The 13,980-nt window shown below is 41.5% G+C and overlaps 1 protein-coding gene across 1 annotated transcript in view; it reads left to right on the plus strand.

The window, feature by feature from the left end:
- The window catches only part of LOC134740450 (uncharacterized), a 39,585-nt gene that overhangs the window by 22,940 nt on the left and 2,665 nt on the right, over positions 1 to 13,980 (plus strand). Inside the window, exons 2-3 of the mRNA XM_063672890.1 lie at positions 11,144 to 13,465; positions 13,683 to 13,880. Of these exons, the coding sequence (XP_063528960.1) occupies positions 11,144 to 13,465; positions 13,683 to 13,880 (2,520 nt within the window). The remainder of the gene's footprint in view (positions 1 to 11,143; positions 13,466 to 13,682; positions 13,881 to 13,980) is intronic.

Genomic DNA, 13,980 nt, shown 5'->3' on the forward strand with positions numbered 1-13,980 from the left:
CTAAAACAGCGTGTGCCTATGTTGCACCAAACCTTAGTTCCGCTAGGTACTGCCAGGGTTCAGCATCAGCTCCATTATGGGTACTGCTCTCCTAAGTGCTCATCAAGACGAGTCGGGTGACTAAAACAGCGTGTGCCTATGTTGTACCAAACCTTAGATCCACTAGGTACTGCCAGAGTTCAGCATCAGCTCTATCATGGGTACTGCTCTCCTAAGTGCTCATCAAGACGAGTCGGATGACTAAAACAGCGTGTGCCTATGTTGCACCAAACCCTGGATCCACTAGGTACTGCCAGGGTTCAGCATCAGCTCTATCATGGGTACTGCACTCCTAAGTGCTCATCAAGACGAGTCGGATGACTAAAACAGCGTGTGCCTATGTTGCACCAAACCCTAGATCCACTAGGTACTGCCAGGGTTCAGCATCAGCTCTATCATGGGTACTGCTCTACTAAGTGCTCATCAAGACGAGTCGGGTGACTAAAACAGCGTGTGCCTATGTTGCACCAAACCTTAGATCCACTAGGTACTGCCAGGGTTCAGCATCAGCTCTATCATGGGTACTGCTCTCCTAAGTGCTCATCAAGACGAGTCGGATGACTAAAACAGCGTGTGCCTATGTTGCACCAAACCTTAGACCCACTAGGTACTGCCAGGGTTCAGCATCAGCTCTATCATGGGTACTGCTCTTCTAAGTGCTCATCAAGACGAGTCGGATGACTAAAACAGCGTGTGCCTATGTTGCACTAATCCTTAGTTCCGCTAGGTACTGCCAGGGTTCAGCATCAGCTCTATTATGGGTACTGCTCTCCTAAGTGCTCATCAAGACGAGTCGGGTGACTAAAACAGCGTGTGCCTATGTTGCACCAAACCTTAGATCCACTAGGTAGTGCCAGGGTTCAGCATCAGCTCTATCATGGTTACTGCTCTTCTAAGTGCTCCTCAAGACGAGTCGGATGACCAAAACAGCGCGTGCCTATGTTGCACCAAACCTTACTTCCACTATGTACTGCCAGGGTTCAGCATCAGCTCTATCATGGGTACCGCTCTACTAAGTGCTCATCAAGACGAGTCAGATGACCAAAACAGCGCGTGCCTATGTTGCACCAAACCTTAGATCCACTAGGTACTGCCAGGGTTCAGCATCAGCTCTATCGTGGGTACCGCTCTCCTAAGTGCTCATCAAGACGAGTCAGATGACCAAAACAGCGCGTGCCTATGTTGCACCAAACCTTAGATCCACTAGGTACTGCCAGGGTGCAGCATCAGCTCTATCATGGGTACTGCTCTCCTAAGTGCTCATCAAGACGAGTCGGACGACCTAAACAGCGCGTGCCTATGTTGCACCAAACCTTAGATCCACTAGGTACTGCCAGGGTTCAGCATCAGCTCTATCATGGGTACCGCTCTACTAAGTGCTCATCAAGACGAGTCGGGTGACTAAAACAGCGTGTGCCTATGTTGCACCAAACCTTAGATCCACTAGGTACTGCCAGGGTTCAGCATCAGCTCTATCATGGGTACTGCTCTCCTAAGTGCTCATCAAGACGAGTCGGATGACTAAAACAGCGTGTGCCTATGTTGCACCAAACCTTAGACCCACTAGGTACTGCCAGGGTTCAGCATCAGCTCTATCATGGGTACTGCTCTTCTAAGTGCTCATCAAGACGAGTCGGATGACCTAAACAGCGCGTGCCTATGTTGCACCAAACCTTAGATCCACTAGGTACTGCCAGGGTTCAGCATCAGCTCTATCATGGGTACCGCTCTCCTAAGTGCTCATCAAGACGAGTCGGGTGACTAAAACAGCGTGTGCCTATGTTGCACCAAACCTTAGATCCACTAGGTACTGCCAGGGTTCAGCATCAGCTCTATCATGGGTACTGCTCTCCTAAGTGCTCATCAAGACGAGTCGGGTGACTAAAACAGCGTGTTCCTATGTTGCACCAAACCTTAGATCCACTAGGTACTGCCAGGGTTCAGCATCAGCTCCATTATGGGTACTGCTCTCCTAAGTGCTCATCAAGACGAGTCGGGTGACTAAAACAGCGTGTGCCTATGTTGCACCAAACCTTAGATCCACTAGGTACTGCTAGGGTTCAGCATCAGCTCTATCATGGGTACCGCTCTCCTAAGTGCTCATCAAGACGAGTCGGGTGACTAAAACAGCGTGTGCCTATGTTGCACCAAACCTTAGATCCACTAGGTAGTGCCAGGGTTCAGCATCAGCTCTATCATGGGTACTGCTCTCCTAAGTGCTCATCAAGACGAGTCGGATGACTAAAACAGCGTGTGCCTATGTTGCACCAAACCTTAGTTCCGCTAGGTACTGCCAGGGTTCAGCATCACCTCCATTATGGGTACTGCTCTCCTAAGTGCTCATCAAGACGAGTCGGGTGACTAAAACAGCGTGTGCCTATGTTGCACCAAACCTTAGATCCATTAGGTACTTCCAGGGTTCAGCATCAGCTCTATCATGGGTATGGCTCTCCGAAGTGCTCATCAAGACGAGTCGGATGACTAAAACAGCGTGTGCCTATGTTGCACCAAACCTTAGATCCATTAGGTACTGCCAGGGTTCAGCATCAGCTCTATCGTGGGTACGGTTCTCCGAAGTGCTCATCAAGACGATTTAAATGACCAAAACCGCGTATGTCTGTGTTGCACCAAACCAGAATTCTACTAGGTAGTAGGTAGGTACTGCTACTACTGCCAGGGTTCAGTCAGGGTCATTTTGCTGTCTCATTTTAAAATATCACGAATGTAATTTTATTAGACGTTGATGCAATTGAGAGTAATTCTAATAAATTTTTTGAAACTTTAATGGCCATTGAAGTTAATCCGAATTAAAGTTAATCCGAATTAACTTCAATGGCCATTAACGTCTCAAAAATTTAATCCGAATTAACTTTAATCCGAATTAACTTTAATCCGAATTAAATGGCTAATGGTTAATGGCCATTAACCTTTTTAATTGTTAATTTTTAATGGTTAATGGCATTAGCGTTCGGCCAACACTGGTAGGTACATTATGAATATTTCAGTTAAGCTAGAACAATTATTGTCATAAACTAGGTATCCATCATTAAAAATAATGCTATTAATGAATGATGCTCTAATTCAACGATTAAAGTAAACAAGTCGAATAAACATTAAGCTAATTTTATGGTTTCACTCACTTGTTTTTAGTCACTCGCGCGACAAAACACACGAGAGTGAAACAGGGAAATAAGCTTAATGTAATGTTAGTATGTCTAACGATAGTTTAAATTCGAAGTCGAATAAATGTAAAGAGGCTTGCTGGTTTCGTTGGATCTTGACCAGATCGTCGGTCCATCTTATCGGCGGCCTTCCCACGCAATGTGTTCCGTCCGAACTTCCGACCCATAAGTAACAAATAGTTATTACAATACGAACACAGCATTAGAATGATAAATGAAAACGTAATCAAGTGAAAGTTATTCGACTAAACCACAAAGCCTGGAGCCGAGCTTTGGATTAATGAACTGTCAGGAATAAATAATTAATAGTTACATCCATGTACCATACTGGTTTATCGTAAGTTTTAACATGCTGTATTTGAAATAGCGTTGTTTCTCGTAAGTTGTAACATATTTATTGTGATTGATATGAAAAACGTACTTAACCAGTTACTAAAAAAAATACAGCCTTGGTCAATAATTTAAAACTAGGAAAATAGAGTTAGACCAAGATAAGTGCAACGTTTTTGATAGAATTCGCAGTGCAAATGTTATTTATACGTCATAATTTCATAGAAGTTTGACGTTTAAGATAACACTTACACTGCGTGTGCTATCAAAATGGTTGCAGACTAATCTTGGTCTAACTCTATGTCAGGCGCGGCTTCCTCTAAGGAGCGCTTGTGCAGTGCACTCCCATAAATAATCATAATGAAATTATAGTGCCTAATTAATATATTACTCTATCTATCGTACAAAAGTAAAATACCAATTAAATAATTACCTTTATTCATTATAAGTTTATAGACGGCCTATACTACTCGGCCTACTCCTATAATTTCATAGGAATCATAGGTAACGCGCGAAGCGGAGCGCTTTGGATTGCGCTCCTATGAAAAAGATTTAGTACATAAAATCAATAGGAAATTCAATGAGAGCGAAAGAGAAGTTTCGCTACAGTTCCGCACGTGAAACAGGAGATTTTCTATGAAGAAAGAGGTAAAATTGGAGCGGCGCTCCGTAGCCCGTTTGACCTTGCGCCCTCTCGTCGAATGCGCTCGCATCAACCGATCGAAGTGAAGTCAGGGTCGACAAGGGGTGCACTTTTCATGTTTGTAAGATCCATGGTTGTCTGTCGATATCTTGAGTGTTTAACTGTTCATAAAAATTGACAGGATCGTAGTTCATTTAAATTAAGTTCGAAGATGAGAAGGTTCGGCCTGGAGGTTAAGGAGTTAAAATGCAGTAAAAAACCGGGTATAAGTAAATACTTAATAATAAATTAAAAGACATTCAGCCTTTACGCCAAATCGGTGTCAGATCAGCCGGCCTAGCTAAGGTGACAATCGCTAGATATCGCTACGACAACGAAACGCTTTGTCTTCCATATTATTGTCTTCCATATTAGTGCGACAGTGACAGTTGCATTTCGATCGCTACGGAGCGTAAGCGATTGGCATGTTGGCTACGCGGTTTGTATACCCTCACCGTGAGTTTTACGTGGCCTTAGGTAAACGTTAGCGACTGCGTCAACTCAAACGCAGTGCATCTCGCTTGCCCCAATTGCTTGCTGCAAGTACGAGGAAGATGCATTGTTAGTTAGTTTACGCAGTCGCTATCGAATATGTCAGTGTCAAACTCGTGGTAAGGATACAGCTGATACAGGTGACATTGTCAAATTAAGCCCCATTAAGACAGTTCTTCGAGCACATCTCCCGCAATGAGGACTATAGTACGACTGGTGGTACAAGGGAATGTCGAGGGCCTGAGATCTCGTGGGCGCTCTCCAACCCAATGGATAGACCTCATCAAGTCTGTCACACACTGCAGCATAAACGAGAATTCTCAGTCCTCTAAACATAGAACTTCGTCGCATCAGCAGGGAAGTGGTGGCGAAAGACTCAACCTAGACATGACCACGACCAATCTGCCAAGAGTGCACGTCTCGACTATTTTATTTATTTTATTTTTTTATTTATTTGGGATCACCAACAGACAATACATCATGAAAAAACAATCTGTAGCTTACATAACATTGAGGTTAGATGTTTGTCCAATTATAGGTAACCACAGCTTATACCAGTATCTTAGGACATACAATATAGGTACAGTAGGACATTTAGACTTAAGCTATTAATAAATAAAATTTTACAATTATTTACTACTACTAAGAAGAGAAGACAGTTCAAGAACTTGCATGCGATATACGTTACCGTGGGGTATTTTGGGTAATCGACTCCATTCGTTGTATAGTACTCTGTAGTTAGATTGCTATCGAATATCGAATATTGTCTAAATGGAGCTTTAATTAAATAGGGGCATTAAATTAGCAAGAATTTTACACACTACGTTTAACACAACAGATTAACCGGAACTAAAAAATTTATACAAAGACGTTGCATAATATTACTCAATTTGAAACGCGAATTCTTCTCATGGGAACCATTGTGTAAAGATGCCAATTAACTTAAAAGGTCGCCGGCTCATTCATAAATTTCTTTCTTGTGGTGATTGATATGCTAATGATTGGCATGGCTATCTTCACCCATACCTAATTGATCGAGTGTTAGCGTACTCCGTTTCAGCTCGGGCAAATTGCTTTCGTACATATGTTCTCGCAATTCTCAACTGATTCTTGAGAAATTTTGTGAGCATGATTAAATGCTCGTAGTTTTATTATCGATTCAGATACTGGACATTTTTCAAAATCACGAAGCCATACATTTATTGAGTAGTAGTACTCGCGAGGTCTACAGCTCCCAAAGTCACTAGTGATTATGGCATTCGAAAAGCAACACTCTTAAGGATGACTCACGTAACTCACGTTAGACCGGGCCGGAGCTTCCGGCGCTTCGTTGTCTATGGCTTTCACGTGATCACCGGTCATCTGTCATAGAAAAGTAAGCGCCGGAAGCTCCGGCCCGGACCCGGCCAGGTCTAACGTGAGTCATCCTGGCATAAAGCCAGAAAATTTGAAAGGAAGCAAATGTTAGCAACACTGTTTGTAAGGATCATTATTTATTAATAGCTTATATTTTGATCATTCTTACTTTTACGATTAGCTTAAAAAAAAAATCAGTTGACCCTTACTTGTCACTGGTTCCCGCCATCTTGAATTGTTATTAAAAGGCGGGTACACTGTGACAAGGGGCAGTTCGTGTACAGACGAGTTAGTGTAGATGTCTTGGCATATTTATTGTAAATTGGTTGTTATTATGTTGGTAGCGAACGAATAAAGTTAAAATATTGGTACAAGTATTCGTTTTCATCATCAACCCGGTGGTAACCTAACACACAGATATGGCGCGCCGCGCCAAACTTGGGACGAAAGATATGGCCATCGCGCGGGTTACGTTTTACCGTTTTAAGAGAGGGCCTTTATAGCGTGAGCGATGATACGTCACTTTAACAATCTCTTTGTGTTGTATCAGTAACAATTTCTCTAGCAAATGCTCTAAGCTTCTTATGTCACTTGGTATCATAGAAAGTGTTAGATCGACTACATCGTTCTTCTCCTAGTGAGTATTATATTATTTGCTCCATACATCTAGCGTGACTTCAAGTATGGACTAACACGCGAGAACGCCACTCATGCTAGCCGGTCTGTATCATATTGGAAACAGATCTAATAAAATCATCACTTAAGTAAAAGAAAAATGTTAATACCACCAGCTAACACGAGGAAACAAGCAGGTACATACTCAATAGTTCCATCCTAGTAATATCTATTTTTTGCCTAAAATCTCCTTTTAAAGCCATTTACAAGCTATTAAAGGCCGACTAGGCCAACGAAAGAATAATGGTGCAAATTTATTGCTAAGGAACAACGCCGATATGATTGATTTAATTAAAAAATGTAGGCGGGAAGAAGGGTTACCCTCCCATAGAAAATTTGAATTTACTACAGACAAAATGGGTTTTCCAAAGTATATTTCAATTTATAGTTTAGATATAAGATCTAAAATTTTAATTTATAGTTTAGATATAGATCTAAACTATAAATTTAACTACTAATATTAGTGTGACTACTAAAAAACACAAATAAAAATATTAATAAAATAATTTTATTTTTTCCCTAGTTGTAACTATTTATGCACCATATAAAACGGTATGGTGCCGCTAAGGTCGTACGTTTATCTGAGCTGAGCGTCTCTCCACGCTCGGAATGCACTTTCATCTCACTCGAGCGGCACGCGCTGCAGTATTTAGGTCGCCATATCTGGTGTGTACGTGCGATTGTAGATATAAGTTAATTTATTAGGGGATGAAAGGGAAAATTTGTTTTAAGTATATGTTATCTAAGTATACAAGAGTAACAAGTTACAATTATTTTTGTGACACGCACTTGTTATTGCTAACTGTACTTCTCATTTGCATGTCAATCAAGTACTTCTCGAGATCTTTCTAATGAGCCTTATTTAACTCGTTGTGTTTGTGTTTTCCATCGAGGAGTTCCGTTTTGATACCTTCTGATTGCGTCATCAGATCCGTTACATATTAACATAATATTGCATTGTCATCGGATTTACGGAAGTACTCCAAATTTCAACTGAATCAGATAAATACCGGGAAGTGGTTCAAATTTTAGTTACAATAGCCTTAAAGCTCACATACAATACATACTTACTATATGGAACTAAATAAAAGTGTGTAAGAAAACCGGACAAGTGCGAGTCGGACTCGCCCACCGAGGGTTCCATTCTTTTTAGTATTTGTTGTTATAGCGGCGATATAAATACATCATCTGGGAAAATTTCAACTAACTATCGGTCACGGTTCAAGAGATACAGCCTGGTGAAAGACAGACTGACAGACAGAGTCGTATTAATAGGGTCCCGTTTTTACCCTTTGGGTACGGAGCCCTAAACACCACTTATAACATGTTGCCTGCAGAAAAATGTAAGGCTTTATAGATGAATGATATGTAAGTAGGTATGTGAAAATAATCTATGTCTTATTTTTACCCATAGGCATAAGTTAATGACAAAACTTTTTCACCTCAGCAGCTCGAACAAGCCTACTTTCGTCACTCCCTGGAGTTCCTGGAGTGAAACAAAGTAGCTCTTTAATTTAGTGAAGGCCATGAACTGCCACTTCATACTTCGGGGTCTATTACAAATTCGAAATACATTTTAACCTTTAATATGTTCTCACTACTGAGGTGTAAAATTATATGTGTCACACGAGAGCAAGGTTATTTTACATCTCGTGTTTATGAGTCCCTCGCTACGCTCAAGATTCTAACTTAGAATCACTCGCTTCGCTGGTGATTCAATTATAGAATCTTTCGCTTGCTCGGGACACAAAATCAACACTCGCAAGAAAAACCAACTTTCCTCTCTTGTTGCACAAATAACTATTTCCATAGAATCTGGATATCGTAATGATTGATTCTATGTTCTAAAAATAAACTACTTAAGTAGTAGCATTTATAATTCACTACACAACCTAGGTAGGACTAAGGAACACGGTTCCCAGACCAATTCATGATAAGAATATTAAACAAAACAAATCCGACAGAGCCCGATTTAGATTTAACGACTTGTTACGGTTTTGATATTGTTTGGATACGACCTTGAAGATCACGCTGATTGGTGCATGCTAAATGAAGTGAAAGTCGTGTGTGTGATGCGCGCCACGGTGACAGGTGCGACAACCAATTGTCCCCAAGTAGTTGACAATTTATTTTTATGGTATAACTCGATCAGGTTTGTTTTGAGGATCAAATGTCTGTATGGGACCCATTGTCTTAAATTAAACCGGCACCCGCACTTTACTGACTAAACGCTCTAACAAAATGGCAAAACATCGTGACGTCACTGTGTCACTTTGCTTAGAAGCCGTTTCGATGTATGGAAAACAAGGTATGGTTTTTTTTCGAAACTGTCTTGTATTGTTTTATTATTCCCATATAATTTTTAAGTTTCCAATTTATTGTGATAAATTGTTCATTTTCTATCTATTTAACTAGATTTAGAACTAGTAATGGTAAGCGGTAACCGTAGCCTATGGAGGCCTGTGAGGTCAGCAACACTGATGTCGACAATTGTCGCACCTGTCACCGTGGTCAAATAGGGGCCAGGTCGTATCAAAACCAGTTCAAACCCGTAGCAAGTTGTTGAATCTGAATCAGGCTCAAATTCGTGATAAGAATGTTAAAGAAAACAAACCCGATTCCTAGCCGATTTAAATGCAAGAGCAGATAAACGACCTGACACGTAGAAATTAAAATCGAAAGTTGGCAATTACAATTATTATTCCGTGTACCTACACCTACCTATGGTAAACTTGTTTCATATGGCGGATATATTACGTGTTCCGTCTGTCAGACGAGATACTTTTATGTATGGAGTGTAGAAGTAAAAGGAGGAAAATCTCTATATATGAAAAGTGTCCATCAAAAAACAGTAAATAGGCGGCGCCACAATACACCGAAGTACCTAGACCATACACCTAGTATTTTATATAGATGTGCGCCCGAGCGACCGTGAGTGACAGAACATACGCAATGCGACAAAATTAAAAACACGTTTTAACACTCCTGACATCATACCAAAAACAACCTACGTAATTTAGTCGGGTTATTTGTTACCCCTCCCCCATTTCATCTCTAGATTATTATATCTCTATGGTTCATGTCATAGAGTCTCCTATATGTTACAATACTCTTTGGTCCCAGAGCCTACCTAGCGCCACCGGAGAGATTAATAGGAACTATTATTTACAGCTGAAAGCTTGTCACCATGGAGACTATATAAAGGAGCCAAATCTCTATGTATGAAAAGTGTCCATCAAAAAACAGTAATTAGGCGGCGCCACCATACACCGAAATACTACCAAAAACAACCAAATGCGTAAATTAGAATTAATAGAATAGAAAAACTGTACTATTGTGTGCCCTTACAGGGTGTCATGAACTGGCTATATAAAATGTAACACCTTATTATGTACATGACAATGCAATATTGAATAAATGACTAAATGACTAAACCTACTTAATTTGGTCGGGTTATTTGTTGGTTCATGTTATACTCATGTCCCAGAGCCTAAATAGCGCCACCGGAGAGATTAGGAACTATTATTTAAAGCTGAAAGCGGTCACTTTTGCACCAATTCTGCCATAAGAGATTGGCATCCTTTTCTATACCATCCATAATCAGAACATTGCGTGTAAAGAGTTTTGCAACATACCTACTACTGACCTCAAGGGCCTGACACTCTTTGATAGAGAAAGATAGTCGTATTGCGATTCCTATAAGAGGAAAGGGAAAATAGTGCCATGCTTTGTCTTTATCACCGACCGGGCATTTTTTCATGGTCGGGTTATGGCATCATATCAAGGAGGCGATGGCGAAATACCGAAATTTATAAGAGTGAAAGAGAAAAAGGATTATGCTGCCATACATGAAACTGTCAATACATGAATATGTCTTTCTCTTACCCGTCGCTCGGTTTCATGTCTATAACTACTTGTATATACTATGTCTATGGTTGCACCACAATCATAATATGCATATGCATATTCTGTGCGCAGTTTTGATAAGTATTTCGCTTCACACAATCTCAATAATGTGAAATAGAAATTGTGTCGTGTCGTCCGTTTATAAATCACTCTAATAACCAACGTATCACTTTTATATGTACCACACCGGATCATTAGCGTCTGCCGAGAAATAAGACCGCCACTTTGATGTATTATACAACTTTAAACCTTATGCCGCTATATTTAAACTATCATATCCATATAACGACTGGACAATGTAGATATGGAAAGGAGCATTATGTTTTTCTGTTCTGTGTTATACTTGTACGAAAAATAATGTAGTGCGGCAGCATTAGCTATTTTATTAGTTCTAGAAACCGAATAAAATCATTTTGCCCTTTGTAGAACATCAAAGTATTATAATTAAAAATATTTATGTTTTTTTTTCTGTTATTTACAGTTAGAAAATGACTACGACAGAAGAAGACAAACGACGCTCGGGCACCCCGGCTTCAACGAGCACCAGACCAGATTCGGCCTCAACTCGCCGCTCCAGAACTTCCAGCAGGGAGGCCTGGTCAGCAGCCCGGCCCCGGCCCTCCAGTTCCAACAACCCCTGTTCCAGCAGCCATATGTTCCACAGTTCAACAACATCATACCCACCAATATCCCAAACAACGCACAAAACCTCCCCCTAAACAACAATGGATTCTTCAACCAACCCAACCTTCCGATCCAGAATACCTTCCAACAACAAAACTTACCACAGCTCCCCCAAAATAACCTCTTGCAACAACAACCGACTCTATCCCCTTTCCAGAATAACCTACCTCTCCAGCAGAACACCGGTTTCAACAACCCCCTGCAAGGCAACACTGTGAACATCGGACAGCAGAGGCCGACTCAAGCGGCGTTCTTGCCAACTCTGCCTCCCACACAGAGTCAGCCATTCCAGCAAAGCCCTATTACCATTCAACAAGCTCCTAATCTTGCTCCACAGAATCTAAACCTTAACAATGCCCAGATTCCCTTCCACTCATCTCTAGGCCAGGCTCCAATCTTCTCAAACGGACAAACATCTCAAATTCAAAACTTTTTCGAACAACAATCGCAAGAGAATCTGGAAAAACTGAAGGAACTCCAAGACCGACAGCGGATCATCCAGAAACACCAAGAATTTGTACAAAAACAACAGCAAAAGCAACAGGAGAAAGTTGAAAAACTTCACGAGGAATTCGTAAGCAAACAGGCAACAAAGACGTTGCCCCCTTTTTCAACCACGGAACGCTACGAAGATTTCTACAACAGAAATCAGGAAAAGCGCAGACCACTTCTCGCGCATGAGACGGATTTATTTAGGAAAGCTGTCGAAATGTACGAGAAACAGCACCCCACTACCACCACCTCTACAACGACAACTACCACTACCACCACCCCGGCCCCCACTAGGTACAGGACCAGAGCTAAAACTCAAACTAAAACCAGAGCTCCACCCCAAGACCGGGAAAAGCAGAAACTTTACAATGAAATAAAAAATCTTTTGGAAGAAAGCGAAACTAAAGGCTTTGACGACAGCTTGAGAGCTAAAAGCGTAGCGCTGCTTCAAAAACCTGACATCCTCAAACAACTTAAAGTTGCTTTAGCTGAGAATCCGGAAGACTTCAATGAGAAAAACTTTACTTCGCGGGAGATATCTTTGAACGGACAGAAATTCGAAGTTATAAGAACGACTAACCCTAATCTAATTCCTAAAGGCGCGATAACCGCTGATGGATCAAACTTACACATTATGGCCTCGCCTGCACCTCAAAAAGAAAGCAGAATTAATTTCGATGATCTCACAAAAGGTGTTTTGCCCCCCGGTGCCGACTTCGAACTAATACGACAATCCGACAACGGAAAACTTGAAGAAGTTTCCAAAATACCGAGCACTATACAAAATAAGAAGAAAGTCACTTTCGTATTCCTTGAAGAACAGGACGATGGCTCATACAAAGTGAAAGGTGTCAAGGCAAACGGACAACAAACTGAAGAAGGACCTGAAGTAGAAAATATTTTAAACAAGATAAAGAAAGGCGAAATCCAACTACCAGGACCAACTAAAATATCCAACGCAATTTTCAGTTCCACGACATCTAGTCCAGTCACAGATGCTACAGATTATATAGCTGAGTCGTCCCACCACCCTTCAAGCTACTCAAGCTTTGTCACCACTTCGAACTACGGGACATCGGGCCATACAAACCCAATTATACACACAACACCTACACCATCATACCGAAGCACTACTCAGGCAACAAGAAATACTCAACCTCAAACTTATAATACGCCTACAACTAGAAGTGTAACGACAACGGAGAGATACGTCGCTAAATCCACTTCACCTTCATTCGCAGCTTCTAGAAACACCTTCAGTCCATCATCGAGGAACAGCTTCCCAAGCTCAACTCCATCTTACGTTACCTCCACGCCTTCTTACAGAGGAGAAGATTTAGTCGTCATAGGATCAAGCTCACTCCCTCCAAGCGTGGATGAAGGCAGTTCACATCTTCAATTTGCCAGACAAGCGAACCCTGGTCTAGTGGACATACTGAAAGAAAACGGGTTGTTCGCTACTGCTAAGTATTTGAAGCAATCAGGGTTGGATACGATTTTGAATGAGACTGGGCCGTATACGATTTTCGCTCCGACGGACAAGGCTTTCAGAACGCTGCTGGTGCAGCTTGGAGGCCCTGACCGAGCCGAGGAGAAATTCCGAGACAACCCGAGACTGCTAAGTGGGGTAAGTAATCGTAAAAAAAACATATTTGAGTTTTTTATTATAAATTGAATTACTAGGCACGAAACTCATGTTTGTCTGTCATAACAATCTAATTTTCGTAGTTGTTTATTCCGTTTTCGCAAGAGACTTAACCCATTCATGATAAAATAAATGTTAAAACATCGGGAAAAACATCGTGCAACCAGCAAAATATATAATTCCTATTCCCTTTCCTCAGCTTCTTCTGCACCACGTGATCCCCGGAGCGTTCGACATCGGTTCCCTCCAAGACGAGATGACCGGAGTATCTCTGGCGGGCACCCAACTGAGAGTCAACCAGTATGATATGCACGACGTGGAGTGGAACGAGGTTCGGGTGACGACCGTCAATGGGGCGAGGGTGCTGGATGAGAAAAAGGATATACATATTCCGCAGGTTAGTAGATTAGTAGTAATTAGTTGAACAAATGGAACGTAGCTGGACCAATTTCTTCAAGACGAGATTACTCGCCTTTTTCTCGCTGGGGATAAGCTTG

Source organism: Cydia strobilella, chromosome 4, assembly GCF_947568885.1.
Source record: "Cydia strobilella chromosome 4, ilCydStro3.1, whole genome shotgun sequence".
Classification (NCBI taxonomy): domain Eukaryota; kingdom Metazoa; phylum Arthropoda; class Insecta; order Lepidoptera; family Tortricidae; genus Cydia; species Cydia strobilella.